Here is a 21,168-nt window from a genome sequence, read left to right as displayed (position 1 = left end):
TAAATTCTAATTTTTTTCTCTAAGATTTTAGATTCTTTATTCAAGATTGATGAACTTTAATCTCACTTCTCCTTTTTAAGATTCTAACTTCGATTAATTTTTTATATTTCTTTTCTCTGATACTTTTAAATAAATATATACCGTAGAATTCGTTGTGGCAGTTGCCGCATTGACTTGCGTTTCTGGCAATTGCGGTAACAATGCTGCATTAATAGTAGTTAGCAGACTCTCTCCTGTTTGTTCCACTGTCGTCGCAGGTGATACTGATGTCGCACCTGTAGTTGCTGCCAATGGTTGCACCGTTTGCGGCGGAATCAACGCCTCCAGCAGCATCGTCTTCACTGGAATCGGTGGACTAGTTCTAGTCTGCTGATTGCTACCAATTGCCTCGTGCTCAGCTGTCACATGACTCAACATCGTGGTGGAATTGGGATTTACTGCACGCAATGGAGAGACCATCTGTTCAGCTGCAGAATTTACTAAGGTGTTTACTGAAGTTTGTCCTGAAAAGAAATATTGTTGTATATGTCAATATTTTAATTAATCTTAAATTCTTTGTAGCAAAAAAATTAGAAAATTTTAGAATTTAATCGCTTATAATTACATATTTTAGAATAAAAATACAAAATAACAAAGTTTTTAAGTAATATATAAAGTAATACTGCTTTTTGATACACATCATATACCTGTAGTAGTCAGTATTCCTGGAGGTGCCGACTGCTGGACGCTTCCTGGGATAATGGAAGTCCGCTGCTGCTGAATGGCAAACTCATTTTCTGGGTTATCTGATTCTTCACTAGTGGTCACCGAGGATTCAATGTGATTCAGATACTTTTCTACCACGTGACTATTCGGTGCTGATAACGGCTGTGTTCCGGAAGCACCGGTGAAGTTCGATAATGTGCCAAAATCTGGCTGATGATGATGATGTTTCATGCGAAGATCCACCACACCAGCACCTTGAAGAGCTGCTCCATTGGAACTGTTTTCTGTTTCTAAGACACTATTAGTGTCTTTGAGACGATGAGGACTGAGAACCTGAGTTTGCTCATGCATGCCTACAATCAGTAATTATAAAATATTTGATTTAATTTAAGACAATTAAAATTAGTAAAATCTTAATTTATAATTCCAGAACCGAAATAAGATTTAATTAAGTTCAATTTTATCTTATGTTGTATATTATACTGTAACTATTTCAATAAATAATTCTTTAAATTCTTGTTACACCTACTTGCAAACGAAGTTGGATGATGTGCATTCACCATTGACAGAGGATGCTGATTACGCATTAAATCCACCACTCCAAGAAGACCACTTACTGCCTCACGCACGGGGCTGTTGCTAGCAGTTGCGACAGCGACAGTCCTGATGATATCAGCTTGCGAAGACGTGGCTTCTCTGGAGTTTTCATTAACTAATTGCTGAAGGGGAGAGGTGGCAGATGTCGGTCCGTTCGTGGTCGTCGGTGTTGGAATGCTCTGCATGCTGTTTTCACTCAGCATACTATTCTCACTATTTTCATCCAGTACTTCCGTTTTTAAGTTGTCTGGCAGAATCAGTTGTAGGTTCGATGAGGATCGTCGATTTATTAGAGAATTGGCCACAAGCACCGGAGGTGGCATCATAACATCAGGGGGTGAATTCGAAGAAGACGAGGCCCACATCATTACAGGAAGTACTTGGGACGTTCCCGCTGGTGGCGGACTGGGATCATTTTTCAGTGTCTCTGCTGAAGAGGTGGTTTGTTGGGACTGAGTCGAAGGATTAGTTAGAAAACTCGCTCCCACAGCTGCTTGCGTTATTAAAGCTGATTAATAAAGAAAGATATATTTTATTTTTATATATTTTTTAAAAAATGTTCATCAGTTGTCATTTTAATTATGAATTATTTGATAACTAAACTCACTGCTGGGTGCTACATCCGCGACTAATGGCACCACAGACGAGGATGTAACCAGGTTAGCGTCGCCGTTCGCCAATGGAAGGGGAGGTGAAATAGACTCAAGTTTGCCGATAGATGGCTGCGGGGGAGTAGAAGCGGCCGTATAAAGAAAAGTATGTGGTTCACTAGTCTTTCCGGACGATACTGCATACAATTTTACGTTGACTGTCTCTGTAGGTGCTAGATCCTGTCTGCGATAAGCCGGTACCACACATACTAAGTGCGCCGGATGCAGATATTCTTTATCCGGCGTCACGGTACATTCCCACTGCGGTTCCAGACTTGTCACATCATCATTATCTAGTCGAAAGACTATTCGGGTATCCTTTAGGAAATTTTTGCCTAATATAATGAGTTCTAACCCACCAGTACACGGACAGGACGTCAGAGACTTTTTACAGATCTCTGGAATTCCAGGTGGTTGAGCTGTAAACATATAAGTTTGATGAAATAAGAGAAATAAGAGAAATCGTGGAATTTGTTATTATATCTAAGACTCTTATCTATTTTATAATATTAACGTAAAGTTTATATTAATGTATCTTCTTTATACAAACATATAATTCTATTACTTTTTTTCGTTAATTATAATCCCGCCTATTTTTCTAAGATTTTAAATAAAAAATCTATCATTTTATTCGACTTACTGCAAACTATTGGTTGCGAACAGACTTGCAGCGTCTCTGTGGTTCCATCAGTGTGCGTGATAATCGTGCGGAAGATCATACGGCACCGTGTCGATTTCTTCTTACTTCTTCCTTGAAGTAATCCGGCCTCCTGAGGGAATCTATGTTCCACGTCAACATTACGCTCTTTCAGAATGCCGACGCAATCGCAAGTGATATCCTTTGCAGGATCCATGTCAATCTCAATAACAATCGTGCCATCAATCTTTCGTTCGATGCAGGGTGTGGAGTTTTTGCCGCTTACACGGCAGGCCTGATAGAACATGTGCGGCGCCACTCTGCCCAAATCAGTGCCGATGAATACTTGCAGAGTCGCCGGTTTATCATAACCAATCAGTCGGACGATAGGAAAACCATTTCCACTGCGGTCCTTTACCGCCCCTCGCGAGCCCTCCGTTTGATAGCGAGCCCGGTGTTGTTGCTCCGGTTGGCAGACAATCTGCAGTTGAGTCTTACCGTTGACGGAGATGTTGGCTAGCAATCGGAAAAAAGATCGTAAACATGATCAGATTGGGATGCTGAATCTCTGTTTGGGGAGTATACAGCAGGTTAGGAAGTAATTTATGGAAGATGCAGGTGTGAATAAATAGAGAGTGCTAAAGTTGTTGAGAGCTTTTGATAGCGGAATGTTTACCATTGGTTTATTGGAAAAACGCCAAAGGAAGACAGGCATATTATGTTGGAACTAGTCCAATCGCATATTAGACATATGACAAATTAATAGAAATTCTCCATATTTACATTTTACTTTTATTTAGAAAACATAAATTTTATATTTAAATTTTACTTTTACTTAAAAAATAAAGATTTATTTGAAAAGTGAAATATTTTTAGTCCTTAAAATTGTAAAGATTATAAAATTGTAAAAATTTATATTTCAAAAAAACTCGACACAAGATTTTTTGAAAAATTTAGAACCTATAAAAGATTCAAAGCTCTAAAAATTTTAAATTCTTATTTGTAAATATAGAAAATTAAAAGACTAAATTAATTTACAAAATTTATATACATTATCATTTATATTATCATCAGTGATCCATAATTTCATTCGTTATTAATCAAATTCGAATCATTTTTATTACATATTTTGCAATAAAGCATGTCGTTCTATTATTCATAGACTATAAATATTTCGCAGATATGCTTGTTTGACCTACATCTGGTATCAAAAACTGGAATATCAAATTTCATGTTGTATTTATATTTTCTTTTTGTTAGCTATCGCTACACGAGGAAAATAGAGAGAACACTGGTTCCCGAACCAAAAGAGATAGTTTATCAACGAAAAATAAGCAATTTTGTTGAAAATAAATTTACCGATAAGTTTGCTCTTGTTGCAAAACATCGAAGATGACAATGCGCGACTTCTGCAATACGTAACGAGTAACGAGTTGTTCATCCCTGCTCTCGTTTTCTGGCAAGACAAATGTTTTCTCTCTTCAGAAACAACTAACTTTATGAGATGCAATAAAGTGCGCAAGTCTTTCATTGGTGTTAACTCGAATAGTGTTAAGTCGAATATATATTTAGTATTGATAAGTAGAGAACTATAAGAGAACTCGAGGTGCGAAATTTTCATTTTCGATTGCATCAACTATACAATAAAATCTATAATTTATAAGAGAACGTTACATTATATGTATTAAAGTTATCTCAAATAAGTAACTAAATAATTTAAAGACTAAAAAATAATTAAGAATTCTCAAGATTTTAAAAAATCTCTAAATTCTTATCCAAAATAGATAATTCAATATTCTCAGTTTATTTTTTTTAAACTTGGATTTTATATACTGATCTTATTTTTCATTTCTATTAATTTATTTCTATTAATTACATTTCTATTAGTTTTATATTTCTATTAATTATATTTATAATAATATTTCTATTCATTTTATATTTTTATTCTCGTTATATATTATAGAAGTATTAAATATATAATAGTACTAAACATTAAAATATATTCAACACATCTATCTAAAGACATACACAATTGCGAAGTGAGAGTGACAGGTCCCTGATGAGCGATCGATGTCCTCTTAGTCAGTACGCCCATGGCAGGTCGAGGTCTGGTCACCCCTACGATTCTGTTCATGGAATTATTGTTTCCGGTTCTACTACTGGATACATTTCCTAAACCGATTCCATTGGCGGTGGTTCTGGTCGTCAAGGACTTATTGTCAGGACTAGTTCCAGGAGCCACTTCCGGAAATGCAAAGTTTGCATCCTCAGATTCCAGCTTGATGTCCATTTTTCTTCTTTTAGTGTCCTCCTCACCGATACCGTTCCAAGGCTGATAAAACAAGTATGATATTAATTAATTTATAACATAGCTATATATGTATAAAAATGTCTTATTAAATATTTATTGTCAAATTAGATACATTAAATAATCAGTAGACGTACATGTGTAAAAGAAAAGATGCTAAAATCTATGCACACATACTTTATATATGTCTACATATATATGAAATATACAAAATTTAGCAATGATTAATATTTTAGTGAAAATTCCGCTGTTTTACTTTAATTTTTATTTCACAAAAATATATATATTATAGACTATATAAATTAAAATTATAAATTATTTTATTTTTTTATTAAATTAAAATTTTATTCAAATTCTATCAATATTAAATATCTTAATAATGCGATTCAATATTATTTTTCGCTCGATGCTGTTAAAAAAAAAGCTATTTCAAATGATTAGTACAAGAGGGACACCCCATACGTGCATGAGCGTCTGTGTACTTAATTTAACGAATCAGAACTCGGCTGGGTTCAACTACCGTTCGAGCGGTCGGCGATCTCCAATGATGATATTGATGACGATCACGTGTACTCTCGTGAACACATTAAATAACTTTATCTGGCTTCTTAACTATAAGACTCAAGGCCGTAACCGTAGCAAGAATAAGCAAAATGCAAAGTTTATATAGGGATCCGTCAATTCTTCCAATTTTCCAGCAAAGGAAAAAAAACAAAAATAGAAAATATATTGGAATCAATTATGAGATTCGATTAATAACTTGCGAACAAATTCTTGTCCGAAGAAATTTTGTTAATTTCTCGAAATAATATTTTTTAACGTTCCATCAAATATTTTTTTCGTAATTTTTCGTGCGTACAAATGTAAATAGGAAGCTTGAAAACAAACTTACGGGCCCTTAAAATTTCTAGATATTCAATTTTATTATATTTATATAACAGATACTACAGAGCTAATACTCTATAACATATAGCTTAATAAAGTTATACACAGTATAATTAGTAAGATTATTTAAATCGTTAGGCGAGATTTGGCAATATCCTATCATTAGGACTTATCGTTTGTCATTAGATACTAACGTTGACGTTGTTGAAGTGCTGTTGACGTTCCTCGGAGCCAAGACCGGAATCGTTCGAGTTGTCGTCTTGCGTTGTACCCGTTCTAGGTCCGTGGTCATCCGAGCTTCTCGCACTGACGCCACTGAAAGATGGTAGCGGCACTTTAGATTGTTTTTGCTGTTGTTGTTGTCTTTGCTGCTGCTGCTGCTGCTGTTGTCGTTGCTGATGACTAACTGCCCTCCTAATCGTAGAATGAGCGCGATTATTTGTAATTGTGGTGCTCCTCAAGATAGACGATGTTGTCACCGTCGACGATGTGCCGCCTGCAGTGCTACCTGAAAAATAAACACATTAAATTTTAGTTTAACTGGAATAAACGCAGGCCAGACAATTAAATCTATCAATTAGATAAAAATGATTTATCAATTAGATAAAGCAATATACTATTTTTATATTGCGTCGAACTTCTCTTACGTGACATGTATCAATACTTTGTCATCTTACTATCAATTGAAAATCTATAACATATTAGAAAGAGATGGATTGCTTCGGTCTCTCTCAGAATAGATCAATAACTGCATTCAATTTGATTAGGAAGAGTTAAGTGATTATATTACTTATTTATATCATTTCTAACTGTTCATGAATTGAAGAGAAATTAAATGTCAAGTACAAATACACATAGGAAGCTAAATCAATCTAAAGAGATAAACAAATCCAAATGCGATTTTTCAAATCTTCATTGATTCTCAGATTATTATATTATAAATTGTAGAATTTTTTTTGAATTTTCAGTTTCACAGACTCATAAATCTTAAGATCTTCAAAACTATTAGACTAAATTGTCTTTCACTTTTTCTAAAGCCGTAATTAGAAGATTTCAAATTCTTCTCTTTCCTTTTAAGAGCCAACACACTATAAAATTGTCCTACAGAATATAATATTATTATATTGATCAATAAAATTATATATACATCTTTAAATCTATCTTCAGACTTTTATTACCAATAAAACCGAATACCGCGAACACAAATCACCATTCGATGCAACGTTGATAGACCAATTCTCGATTTACATGCCGTGCATGAAGAGCCGGCGTGCATCGTCGAGAAGAGATAAAGGGGGAAAAATACGAAACACACGAGTCCCGACGAAAGAGGGACAAAAAATATAGATGACGAGGATGAGAGGGAGGGAGTATAAGGGAAGAAGGCAGAGCAATGTCGGACGATCTATCTATAGACCACCTCGACTACTGGATGGGATAATTGCGTGGGGGTGAAGTTGCAATCGCGGACGCAACTGGTGGCGACAGGGTTCGATTCTTCATCCCTCTCTCCTTCCGCCCCGGCGATCCATGGGGAGGTGGGCACGTAATCGACGCATGCACACACGTGCATTAACCGTGCATCGGTGTGAACGTCGAGGAAAATCACGGGACGATGTCAACGACCCGGCTGTCGGTTTCCAATCTCATATCTCTCTTTCACTTTCTTTCGTTCTCTTTTTCTTTTCTAGTATCGTTCCACTGCTATTATTGTCAATCATTACATTACGTCAAGTAACAATTATTATTCTTCTTTTTCTTCGCAATCTATGTCAGAAGTATGCACTCTCTTTCTCTGTTTTCCGTTTATTACAATCAGCACAAGAATAATCTATTATTCATAAAATTCACATAAAATACCTACAAAAGTTCTAGTTTTATACCGTTAATTTTGTGAGTCTTTATTTTCTACATCATATTAAAAAGTAATATAATAAATCATTGTTCAGGCCAAATATTTTGGAAACATTGATTGCCACGATCAACAGGTTTATAGCATGCAATATTCAGTTTAAACATTGATTTGTAAGGTAAAAATGCTAGTTTTGAATAATTCTTCGACCCCTCATCTCTCTGCGTTTCTCTCGAAAATCGCGCACACCGATCATTGGGTGTTTCGCAAATAACGGATGGCGCCATTCACTACAATAACTGCATAATCAAGCGCGCGGCAATGCCATAAAGATAATAATCGCGAAGGTCTTGTGGATAGTGACGCCCCGATGGTTTTAATTATACCCTGGCAATCTCTCCAGTCGATAAATAAACACGACGGAACGCTTTGTACACCTGCGGTAGAGGTGAATGTATCTCTTTATCATCTCGTCTGTGTGCGCGCGCGCGCGTCCACGTGGAAGGGTACCGCCAAGACGAATTAGGGCTTTCTCTGGTATTTGCGTCTTCTAGCCCCGCGTCCTCGAGCTGGACAGAAAAAAAGAAAGAGAAAAAGAGAAAGAGTGTACCCTCGATAACAGGATCGATAAACATCGTTACTATTATACGGCAAACAGAGCGCGAGCGCGCTAACTACGACGCCTCTCCTCTCGAGTCTCAAGGATATATCGTTACCAGGACGAATGGATGGAAGGACGAATGGATGGAAGGACGAACGGACGGATCGATGCTGGGTCGATTCTCGTCGCAGCCGGAGTGATATTGTTCCACGAGACACAGACGCGTTAATTCGTCGATGTTATCGATGGTAGATTTCGATCGTTGTAGATGTATGAAGAACAAAAAGCATCTAAGAGATGCATCCCCTAACTCTATAACAGGTAAATCTAGTTTTATTCTATAGATGATAGTTTTATGTGAGTCATAAGTAATTAGATTTTTGCAATTGTACATCGTGTGTCTGGAAATAATGGTTTGATTTTACAAATAAATAAGAGAGATTTATAAATAATTGAATAAATTCTGATTTTCAATAGCTGATAACATTGTAGAAGACTAAAGTTCTATGGTAAAATTACCTTACAATCTATAGTTAAGCTTATTCTTTGCTGAACATTACTTGGTACGCACGAGAGAAAAAGAGAAAGACTTTTAGGATTGATTTTAGAATATGTCTCAGATATTTTGCAGTTTCCTTGGATTCCGACAAAATGGTTCGTTGCGCTCACATGACAGTCTGTGTACACTTAATGGCATCTCTGATAGCCTACTTAAGTAGTCCAGATAAGGAGTCGAAGAATCATCAGAAGCTCGATACTGCTCTGCTGGTACCGAAAGAAATAGCACACAGATATATAGATGCAGTATACTCTTATTATTGTCTTATAAGATTTTGTCCTAAAACATTTTAAGAAATCAACGAAAATTACAAAGCTTAAGGATAATGAAACGATATATTTTTAAAAATCGAAACAAGAAGGTGACGAAGATTAAACCAAGCATAAAAAATTTTTAATTATACAAAGAAATATAAAATAAAATACAAAACGCGAAATAGAGATAAAACAGTTAAAGAAAATTCAAAATAAAATATCACGGAACACTATTGTTAAGCGCATTGTAGTGTTTATAGCGCGAATGAAGAAGGCAGAATCGAGTAAAATTTATCGATAACTGATCAGACCTGAGAGAATGATTTATCGATAAAAACATCGTGTATCTATTCCAACGAATCCCGATAACGAGACACTGATTTCAGTGATAGGCGACTCGCTTGAGACGAAAAAGAGGACAAGATCCTTGAACGATAACAGAATAACTTTACAGCTTGTTGATGAATTCCGGTTGATGAGCATTGGAATTTCTGTCTCGATTAATATTCAAATTGCGACGTAAATTCCAGTAATGATGATTATATACCTCTGTCCGCATTTTTTTTCTATTAAAAATACAAATTTTATTGGCAAGAAAGTCAATAATATATGACAAAATAATAAAAATTTATAAGAATTTAATATAATTTAAATTAAAAAATCTTTGAATATTTTTCCAATTATTTAACTTTCACTAAATAGCTTTTTTTCTATTTTTATCATTAAATAACGATAAAGATAACTACATTTTCTATAGGACTATAACTATAATATAATAGGTTAATAAAAATAATATAATAGGTTAATAAACAAAATAACAAAACAATAATAATAAATTTTACATTAGAAATCCATCAAAACGATTGTTTAAGAAAGTGAAAAAGGAATGATAATTATCGAATATCACACACATACACACACAAACTGTATTTCTTTCTACAAGATAAATATCTGTCTTTGTTCTAATCAATTAGTTGACCATATTAATCGCGTCTGTGTCAATATAAATATAAATTTATCACATTTTATATCGACTTAAACAAGACAATAAAATTCCATTGAAATAAAATCACCAATAAAAAAATTGCTTTAGAAAGAATTTTAATAAGTCTGATCTGCGTTTCGTTGCATTATTTTTTAGATTAAAGGAAAAATAAAATAGTATATAAATTCTTATTTCAAGGCAAAAAGATATCTCCTTTGAGATATCATTTTCTTTCTCTCTTCATAATTGTAATTACATATGTTTCATATGTAATAATTATTGGCACAATTATATAACAATATATTTCTTTTACTATATATATATAAAATTTCTTTCCAATATTTCTTTATATCTTTAAAAAAAATTTATTATTAAAATTATACGTGAAAAATTCGGCTTTGTCAAAAAATTTTACATAATATTATAATTCTTGAAAGATGTACGTCGATAATTAATTTGTAATCTTATAAAAATTTGGATAAGCATTCAGAGACGTCGCTGTTAATTGCGCGCTAAACTTTTGTTGTCGATTGACTCGAAAAACCAGTTTGTTTGGTTTGGCCTAATCAAATTTATCAATGCGCCGCCAATTGAGTCAACTGTCATATGTATTCGTGCGTGTGTTAGCTCCGTTATCCAACGAATTATAGGCGTTATTCAACTATGTATACAGCGCGCCGTTAACGAGCCACGTATGCGCGCATTCGTGTTTACATGCGATTTTAGCGATCGTCGAGATACGAGTATAGGCCAAAGACTTTTTTTTTGTATACCAATTCAAGGAGATGATGGCATGGATCGTTCACATACAGGGCATTTCGAAATACGGATGTGGCAACGACGCAATTAATGGGTTTTTTTAATCAAATCTAATTAATATTATTTGAGAAAGATAGAGAGAGAAAGTCCTTGGAATCTCAGATTCTTTAATTTTAAAGACCAGAGAGTTTCAAAACTTAGAATTTTCTAGAGCCTCTGGTCTTTGTAAAAATCTCAATTTTCGATTCTCCAAATTTTTTTTGCTGCGCTCAGGAAACATAACAATTATAAAAAGCGATTTTTAAAATATATTTTAAAAAATTATTTTTTTCTCTCGTTCACCGCTCGATTATCTTATTTGATTCAATTTTTGACTGAACGTGACTGTCGTAATCGGCATTCGGGAGTGTAGCATTCAAACAAGTAAACAGTGACAAGAATATTGATATGAGCGCATTAATATTCGTCTCGCAAAAAACGTGTCCCGCTGCGCGAGAGTCAACTTTCGTTCTTCAATTCTCAAATCTCAATCTTCATTTCTTGAATTTCGGAAATTCTTTCAGAACTCGATTCTTCAACATTCTCGAACAACATAATCATTAGACAAATTATCAAACTTTAAAATTTCGAAAATTATTTCTATTTATTAATAAAAGACGATGGAGCAAGTATATTAATTGTTTTTTTATCGGCCATTGGATTCTCATCGTCATTTTAAGTCATTATCGGTATGTGGTATCACTCAGCACCGTCCAAGTTGTGTCTAATATTCTAACATCCGTCCCTCAGCGCTGTTTATCGCAAAAATTAGATTCCCGCATATGCAATTATATATATTCTTTGTTATTATCTCTTATTCTCATATTTCATAGTCATCTCAAACCCTTAGACGTATCAGGAATCGCGAGGGTTATCTGGAGCCGTTTGCATACAATGTTTGCATTTTCCCGCTGACCAGCCACGATATTAAAGCTAAGTATTTTCAACAATAATAATGTCGGCGGGAGATAACGCGAAAAACATTCATCACAAGTTTATTGACCTCACAAAAGCATGCGCACACAATTTCATGTCTGAAGTCATAGAAAGAGAGAATACAAAGAGATAAATCTGCCATACATTTTCTTATAATGTAAGCTCAACTGTCAATAGGAAAGAGAAAAACGGAAAGATATGGATTTTTTTTGTATTACAATAGATAATTATGCATTCGATAAAGATGTCTATGGTCGAATCCCCCCCTTCATCCCTTTTTTATCTAATCTAATAAAAGATTGAATTCTTACGTTTTTGCAATTCGCTCCTCAATTTGCACTCTGTTAAGACTTCTAATAAAATTTTTTTTTAATTATTAAGGTGAAACAAGTTCCGGTAAATGTTTACTTTAGGTTACACAGCTCGAAAAATTTTTATTTTCACATATGTTGTAGAGGATACATTCCTAAGTAATACACTGTTTGAATTTTGCGGCGGTCTCTTTTCGTTTCTGAGATATGCACTTTTGAAGTTTCATACTTTTATGTCATCTTTTCGTTATATTCTATTTATATATTTACATTTTTTGTTTACATTTGTTCATCACGGTTTCATATTATATTTTACTTGTATGTTTATATTTTTTTGTTTACGGTTGCTATTTCTAATTAATATTCTAATATAAATATTCTAATAAAAAAAAGATAAACAATTTAAATTTATATAGAATTTAATACAATTTAATACAATTAAAAAATATCACAAATGTATGTGTACACACACACACACGCGCGCGCGCGGGCGGTGCAAGGGAGGGTCTTCGGCCCCCCCTTCCCGCAACCATCCCGCCGGTAGGCAAGGTGGACCTCGCTTTACAACTTACAGCATATATCCATTGTGATTGAACTCTTCGTAATGCGTTCCCTACCGGCGGGGTGGTTGCGGGAGGGGGGACCGAAGGCGCGCGCGCGCGCGCGCGTGTGTGTACACATACATTTGTGATATTTTTTAATTGTATTAAATTGTATTAAATTCTATATAAATTTAAATTGTTGGGCCCTTTTTATGCATAATTACCTATATTTCTTCTTAAACATGCATGATGTGGTAAAATTATAATCTATTCATGAAACTTTTTTGTTAATAACTATTTAATAAATAACAAAATGGCTAAAACCTTTTGAAAGTTATTCAGAAAGATGACCTCGGTAAATGTAAACAGAAAAATATAAACATATTTAGAATGTAACGAAAAGATGATACAAGTATAAAATTTCAAAATCGCATATCTCAGGAACGAAGAGAGACCGCCGCAAAATTCAAACGGTGTTTTACTTAGGAATGTATCCTCTACAACATATGTGAAAATAAAAATTTTTCGAGCTGTGTAACCTAAAATAATCATTTATCTAAGTTCCTAGTCCTATATTACCCAAGTCCTAGTCCTAATGATAAGTAAAGATAATTACGAAAAATCTTCAAGTTTATTAACATACTTTAAAGTCTCTAAATCCTCAAATTATTATATACACAAACTAAAATCCTGAACTTTATTCTTAAACAAATTAGATAAGATAGATAAGATTAAAAAATCCTCCTTAATCCTTAATGGACATAAATCGATATCTTCGTTAGACAATCCAAAGTAAAACATTAAAAGCGAAGAGAATCTAAGAAGATACGAGAGTAAACCAAACCAAACTGGTTTAGTTCGATAAAACAAACTTGAGTAAAATCAACTAAAAAATCTCTGCTTATAGATTTTGCTCCGACAAATAACTTACAAATTTACAAGAAATGAATAGAGAGATTCAGCTGCAGCAGTATATGTTCAAAAGAATTTAAAAAGGATATTTACTAAATTAAATAAAAATTATATTAAATAAAAAATTAAATAATTAAATAAATTGTTTTTAAAATGAAATTATACAAAGTGGAGAAAATTAAATTGAAAAAAGTCTCTACATGAGACGAAAAAAATGATAAAAATTCAGTCGTGAAGATTCTACTAGACTTTTTCAATTCTCATATCAATTACCATGACGGTAAAGATCCGTTAACACAGTGCCGTTTGCACGGCTCGATTGTAAGAGCATGCCCAGATGATCCTTGACATGGTCCAAGGTCGCGCTACTGCCCCTCCTTAATTCCTGGCGCCTCTTCTCGAAATCGGGTGCCATTTAGGGGCCCCCGACAATCTATGACTCTCTTCGCGGCCACGTCGTTCTCGATAAGGAGCAAAAAAACGCTTAACGAGCCAGTAAACAATTTCAACTCAAAGTGTCTTGGATTCTTGCGTTCAACCGCGTTCAAAATTCCCGTCCCATAATAGTTCCCGTACCATGTTTCGTTTCGGATAATTGTTCGTTACTTGATTATCACATGTATCATATCACTCGTCTTCAAGATTGTCCCGAGAGATCCACAAAAAATCCTACTTCGATTTTATATAACAGAAAAATCCGCTCACGTGTCACGTAACGATTCGATTCCATCGAGTTCCGAAATATTCATATTCAAGTTATCCTCTTTTCGAAATCGTCAGGGACCCTTAAGGTCCGCGGTCCGTGCACCAGCGCGAAACGTCAACTCCATATCAATTGGCACGTTGTACATCATTGAAATTCCCGTCAAAACGACGGCGGGCAGCGTGCCATCGGAATCAGCGAGCGCGACGCAGATATGTATATTTAAGGAACGAGAGGAGACAGAGAGAGAAAAAAGACGTAAACACAACGAAACAACACGATGCGCGTCTCACGCAAGACTAACGTCTCGTCCGAGATCAGCGTGACCCGACGACGCAAGTAAATAAGCCCCCACCCCTCGGCGCATCATCGGCGTATGTTGGCCGACGCGATGGCGCGCCGGCGAAGGTGACCAATCAACAGGCGCTAATTAGCCCCGGAGTTAGCGGCGGAAACGCTTAAGCTTGATTGAATATCGATACAACGCATCTCTTCCCATTCAATCTCGGAGACGAATATCAATTTTTTCTCCCAGACGCGACGATAGCGTGATACTCGAGTGCTTAGATTTTCTCCGAAAATCATGACGTTAAAAAGCTGCAAATTTTTTTATGCGAAGCATGTACAAGAGAGAGATGAAGAGGATGATTTCATTTCTCCCTTATTTTCCGAGAGAGAAAATCTTGCAAAAATAATTCCTTATTCGTGTAATTTGATTATGCAACTTGATTTAATTCTTTCTTTTTGAGATCAGACGTCGCCTCTTTAAAGGGCGATTGGGCACGAATAAAGCGCACTGTCCTTCGTGATTTGAAATCCGACTGTATAATAATTTCAATTTTCAACTGCATCAGCTATTTCGCGAATTTTGGCGAGCCGCGTGAAAGAATTCTGTTCCGCCGCGGTGGACGACGATTAGATAATCGGACACGAGCGTGATCGATTAAATGCGCGGGCGTGCAACGCGTCACAATTCTTGGCGTCGATCGTGACGTCAAAGGTCGATTATAAGTTTACACAATTCGCGAATCATTTGCGATCCGCGTAGCGATTTAATGCGAGATGCATTACGATAGCGCGGTTATCAATCCAGTTGGGTAATCCATTCTAATTGTTATTTATACGCGGATCCGTAATTCTCCGATTTCAGCGATCCGTAAATCCCCACGTGGATCGGCGTAACTACAGGTACAGGTACGTCAGATGTAATGCAGATGTAACTGCTGAAAAATAGTATTATGAGATAATGTCAAAGAAGATGCGATAATAAAGAAAAAGGAAGTTTCCGTAAATATTAAAGCTGAAAAAAATTTCCTTCTTCGATTGTGCAAGCGATTTTGAAAATGTTTCGACGTTTGCAAAGTTGCACGTGGGTATGCCAAAATTTAGCGGCTTTGTATGTGTTCATTTGCATTCCTGACATCTAGAAAAAATATAAAAACAATTTCTCTCGGACAATTTTATAAATAATACGCGTAATATTTCTCTAAAACAAACATTATATATATATATATATATATATATATATATATACAGGGTGTTCGGAAATTCAACCGACAAATTTTCAGAGATTGTCGGGAGCACCATAAGAATCATTTTTTGCAAATGAATCTGGTCGAAAACGTGTCATTACATCGCTACGGCATATGGAGTGTTCGAAAGAGTCGGGACCTTGAAATATCACAAAAAATAGAAGTTTTACAAAAAATTGTTTCAAACAAAAGTTATAGGGTGTAAAAAGGTCTATTTACTGGCGCCATGTGTTTGACCTTGGATGGCGTCGCCAAGGTCACGACAAGACCACCTTGAATTTTTGAAAAGGAACTCTCCACTTTTTATTGCATATTCTTGTAGCCCTTCTCGAGACCTTTTCAAAGCACTAATTTTACCAACTTTAAGTAAGCCGTTTCGAAGTTATTGAAGTTATAAAGTTTTTCCTGATAAGTCGACGACTGTAGCTATTGTATTATTATCCGCGAATGAAGGTAGAAGTGATAAATCTACTTTTAGAACTGACCGATGCGTATGATATTCTGGGCCATTTTTTATTACAGACATTCGAGCAAATAAAAACTTTCATTTTTTTGTAGACTTGAGTTTGTACTCCAAACAGTACTGTTGTGCACTGTTGTTAAAGCACATATCCGATTGAAATCATCATCTAGAAAATAAAGTATTTTATTTCTAATATGCAATAAAAAGTGGAGGGTTCCATTTCAAAAATTCAAGGTGGCCTTGTCGTGACCTTGGCGACGCCATCCAAGGTCAAACACATGGCGCCAGTAAATAGACCTTTTTACACCCTACAACTTTTGTTTGAAACAATTTTTTGTAAAACTTCTATTTTTTGTGATATTTCGAGGTCCCGATTCTTTCGAACACTCCGTATGTCGTAGCGATGTAATGCCACGTTTCCGACCCCAGGTTCATTTGCAAAAAATGATTCTTATGGTGCCCCCGACAATCTTTGAAAATTTGTCGGTTGAATTTCCGAACACCCTATATATATATATATATATAGGGTGTTCGGATATATATATATATATATATATATATATATATATATAGATATAGATATAGATATAATTTAATAATTATATGATAAAATAATTACACAAAGTAAAGATACATTTACATGAAAAGATTGTGAATTATTTTATGATTCACGATCATCGCCATATCAACGTATCATTAAATACAAAAACTTGGATTTTCCGTGCGATCTACAATTTTGAGATTCACAAATTCATGCGTATTCCATATCAGTTGATTTAATTTGTCGATGATACATTTATATCTGTCTCCTGTTATACCTGTTGAACTACGCCATTTAAGCTCTGGTTTTTTCCCGCTTTTTCTTCAATAGTAGCCGTCTTTGCGGTTTTTCCATCACGAAAACATCGCGAATATTCGAGATCTGCGCAGCGTAAAAACTCACAAGCAGCAAAGAGTTGTACGTGTATAAGTATTTATTATTATTTGTCATTATTGTTATCTTAGTTGCCGCGGAAACTCGAGACACTGATCTAAAAAGTGTCGAGGGAGCGCGAAAAATCATCGAGGCGGGAATGCGATGACGATTGAAAAATGTTTATCGCTAGATATATTAACCACATTAGCGTCTATCCGTTTCATTATCATCTACCGAGTGTCCGGAAAGTCGTAGAGTTTTCCTTCGATCTAAAAGAATTCGAAATATGTATGTAATGAATCATTCTATTAACTGATTTTAATATCAGCTTTATCGATCATTTCTCTTACTACTCGATTGCAAAAAAAGATAAAAATCAAATAATATCAAGTTTACTATCAGAACTGGACAAGTTATTCGAATATAAAGTTCACTGCTGCTATTAAATCTTTGTAAATCTATTTTGTATCTGTTTAACCGTATTGCGTCCTGTACGCGAGGTGATATGCATATCTAGTTTATATTCCATTAGTGTTAGTGTGACACACGTATCACATACATTGATGTATTCATTAAATACACTGTTGCGATTAGATTAAAATTAGATTAGACTGCCAGCTTTATTTATTGAAACAGTAGAATCCATCTTAACGTAGAATTACGTTAGGTCAGGATTAATCAAACTGTTACCAAGACTTATATTGTAACTTCAACCAGAATTAGATCAAAAATTGCTGATAATGCTATATTGTAAGCGATAACGTTGTATTGTATACTTCAGTTATACATCGATACTAAATTCTTATTATCATATATCTGTTATACTAGCCACTAAATTCCTTCACTTGCACAAAACCTGTATTTTCTATCCATTATACAGGGTGTTCGGAAATTCAACCGACAAATTTTCAGAGATTGTCGGGGGCACCATAAGAATCATTTTTTGCAAATGAACCTAGGGTCGGAAACGTGTCATTACATCGCTATGGCATACGGAGTGTTCGAAAGAGTCAGGACCTCGAAATATCACAAAAAATAGAAGTTTTACAAAAAATTGTTTCAAACAAAAGTTGTAGGATGTAAAAAGGTCTATTTACTGGCGCCATGTGTTTGACCTTGGATGGCGTCGCCAAGGTCACGACAAGGCCACCTTGAATTTTTGAAATGGAACCCTCCACTTTTTATTGCATATTCTTGTAGCCCTTCTCGAGACCTTTTCAAAGCACTAATTTTACCAACTTTAAGTAAGCCGTTTCGAAGTTATCGAGCTTTTCATGGTAAGATGTCTCGCCCACGAAGGCAAGAGATCCAAACACAAATTCGATTCCCAGATTGGAAGATGATCTAGCCAACCATGGTCCCGACCAGAGGTCCCGACTCTTTCGAACACTCCGTATGCCGTAGCGATGTAATGACACGTTTTCGACCAGATTCATTTGCAAAAAATGATTCTTATGGTGCTCCCGACAATCTCTGAAAATTTGTCGGTTGAATTTCCGAACACCCTGTATATTCAAATCTAAATATGAATTCTGAAAACACATTATATAATTTAGACTTATTCCTCTTACGTCCTATGATTGTTTCTCATTCCCTCGCTTTCGCACAGAAGTAAGTCAACGAATGCAATAAAGTCCAATGTGCACGAGACGATCGCATACAACGATATGTTTATTGCTTGTTTTCCTCCTCCTCCTCCTCCTCCTTCTGTCTCTCTCTCTCTCTCTCTCTCTCTCTCTCTCTCTCTCTCTCTCTCTCTCTCTCTCTCTCTCTCTACGCATCGTTCAATTACTCATTACATATACATTCACATAGTATCACACGCATAGCACATATCTATGAATGTATAGCGCACCCACATAAAAAAGACTCCTACGTGTTCGCTGATAGCACGGTAAACGTCTGTAAACTCGCTCGTCCTATTAGTCACGCTAGACGATTACCGGCCGTCTCATAATGATGGGTCATATGAAAATCCTATGACGATGACAATCAAGTTTTTGCGAAAAATGGATCACGATCGTGTGTTTCCCGGATATTATTTATCGCCTCAAATATCTGAATGTGATTTCTATAAAATTTTTCCAACGAAAGATGCTCAGGCATGAAACCTCTTGGTGATAATTCGATTTCTACGAGTATCCATCTTCGACACCATGAAAATACCATGAAGAAAAAAAAATTTAACGGATTATTCGACGCATGCGCCCTAAATGTCATAATTATTTTAATATCGAAATTATATATTTGAAAAGGGATATCCGACGCCGCAAATATTCCGATACTCGATATAATTGATACCGTAGTACTATCGTCAGCACAATGTCCGCGCGCACGCGTATAAATGACGGCGATTCTAATACAGCTCGTTGAACGTGAATCTCGTCTACCAGTGGACGATGACCCGTCTCTTGCTTATTTATCGTCGCGCTTTTACGACTTAACTGTTATTTGGTGCTTACACTATGAGACATTCCAACATACACATATACATATGCGAGCACACACATTGATGACGTTCGGTTTTTTTTTATCGATCGGTTGATACACGATCTTAATGATAATTATCTCTATTTTACATTATTTAAATCATTTCGAAATATATATATTTATATATGTATTTCGAAATATGTATATTTATATATGTATTTATCTTATTTACACATTTTATTATTTATATAACAGATGTTGGACTTAAATGTAGAAATCTTTTTCATTTCGATAAAAATATCATTATTTTTGTCATTTCGTAATGATTGTGTACAACCTAATCATTTGTGTGTCATCATCGATTATATAATTATTCCGAACTATAAGCATTTGCATAAACTCGAAACAACAGCTATCTATATATTATTATAATTTAATTAATTTATTCATCTAAATTTATTCTGATTTCTGATTAATTTGTCAAAGAATAGCAAAGATCCTATAAATGGTACTTGAACATTTAGTTGTATTTTTCATTAGATATAAAGTTTATAATTACCTTAATTTGAAAAAACAATAGCGTATGTTAATTATTTAATTGTGAGCTACGACGATGTATATATGTTCACTGTAATGTATAAAAGTCCATTCTGCGTAGATTACGTCGAAACTACGCATTTGCGTGCGATTTGATTAAACGAAGAAAACATTCGAAGGGGGGAAGAACGGCGAGGTTTTATTTCAATATATATACGACCATGAAGAACAAGATGAATACTGAATTGAGATGCGTTTTTGTGGACTCTGGGACCTTATCTTTAGGTGGACGGCCTGCTATCATTGTGGTGTTCATAGAAAGGCTGATAACGCACGTAATACAAACAACATGAACGAAAGACAGAACCTTTTCCGATCTTTACACATTCTCAGAATATTTTACTTAGTACTGACAAGTTTAAAGAATCTTTTCAGAATCGTTAAGCGAGAATCTGTAGAGGAATTGAATTGAAAAGTTTTGAAAGACTTTGAAGATGCTTGAAAATCAAGAGAGATAACCGAGCACAGTTTAAAAGATCTACTGAAGATCACTGAATCCTGAATCTTTTCAAAATCTTTGAATCGTGAATCTAACAAACAGATAAGAAGCTTGTCAAGATTCTTGGCAATCTTTAAAAATCTCTATTAAATATTCATATTTCAGCGTCACTGATATGTGTCGCGCTCGAAGCTATCATGTTTCGCGAACACGTGTGGTACGTATAGCGTACCTTGGTATCGTTCGCTGCGCCGTACATTCCTCAAATCACTCGCTGATGAATTCGTTCATCCAGCTGCTCGGTCAGCTGAGCACCGCTGAATTGCAAATCAGGTCTGTTACCTCGCTGGCCTCAAAAACAGTCAAGCTCAAACATTTCTTAGCCTCGATCTCTCAACCAATTAAGCACCCGCCGGTCGGATGTATGCCTGTTGAATAAAAAATGATGTTATGTAAGTCCATGAAGTTCGGCTCACGCACATGTGACGCCGAATCGCTATGTGTGACTGTTGGCTTGGCCGGATCTACAGATATGTAGATTCAGCAAAACATGAAA

At 35.3% G+C, this 21,168-nt stretch overlaps 1 protein-coding gene across 5 annotated transcripts in view; it reads right to left on the bottom strand.

Moving 5' to 3' along the window:
• The window catches only part of Nfat (nuclear factor of activated T cells 3), a 33,151-nt gene that overhangs the window by 4,037 nt on the left and 7,946 nt on the right, over positions 1–21,168 (bottom strand). For 2 of the 5 annotated variants that reach the window (XM_083093614.1, XM_083093615.1), the window contains exons 1-8: positions 13,806–14,538; positions 5,977–6,290; positions 4,618–4,921; positions 2,593–3,105; positions 1,910–2,371; positions 1,235–1,810; positions 687–1,058; positions 142–503 (exon numbers count right to left, since the gene is read on the bottom strand). In XM_083093614.1, coding sequence (XP_082949740.1) covers positions 142–503; positions 687–1,058; positions 1,235–1,810; positions 1,910–2,371; positions 2,593–3,105; positions 4,618–4,921; positions 5,977–6,290; positions 13,806–13,947 — 3,045 coding nt within the window. In that variant the 5' untranslated portion in view covers positions 13,948–14,538. Of the gene's footprint in view, positions 1–141; positions 504–686; positions 1,059–1,234; positions 1,811–1,909; positions 2,372–2,592; positions 3,106–3,948; positions 4,046–4,617; positions 4,922–5,976; positions 6,291–13,805; positions 14,539–21,168 lie in introns of those variants that run through there. The other 3 variants (XM_083093616.1, XM_083093617.1, XM_083093618.1) reach the window with 3 other exon arrangements.

This window comes from Camponotus vicinus, unplaced genomic scaffold (assembly GCF_025532165.1).
Source record: "Camponotus vicinus isolate PSW18456_S1 unplaced genomic scaffold, iyCamVici1.0 SCAF_3, whole genome shotgun sequence".
Lineage (NCBI taxonomy): Eukaryota > Metazoa > Arthropoda > Insecta > Hymenoptera > Formicidae > Camponotus > Camponotus vicinus.
This window is presented reverse-complemented; position numbering and strand designations above follow the sequence as displayed.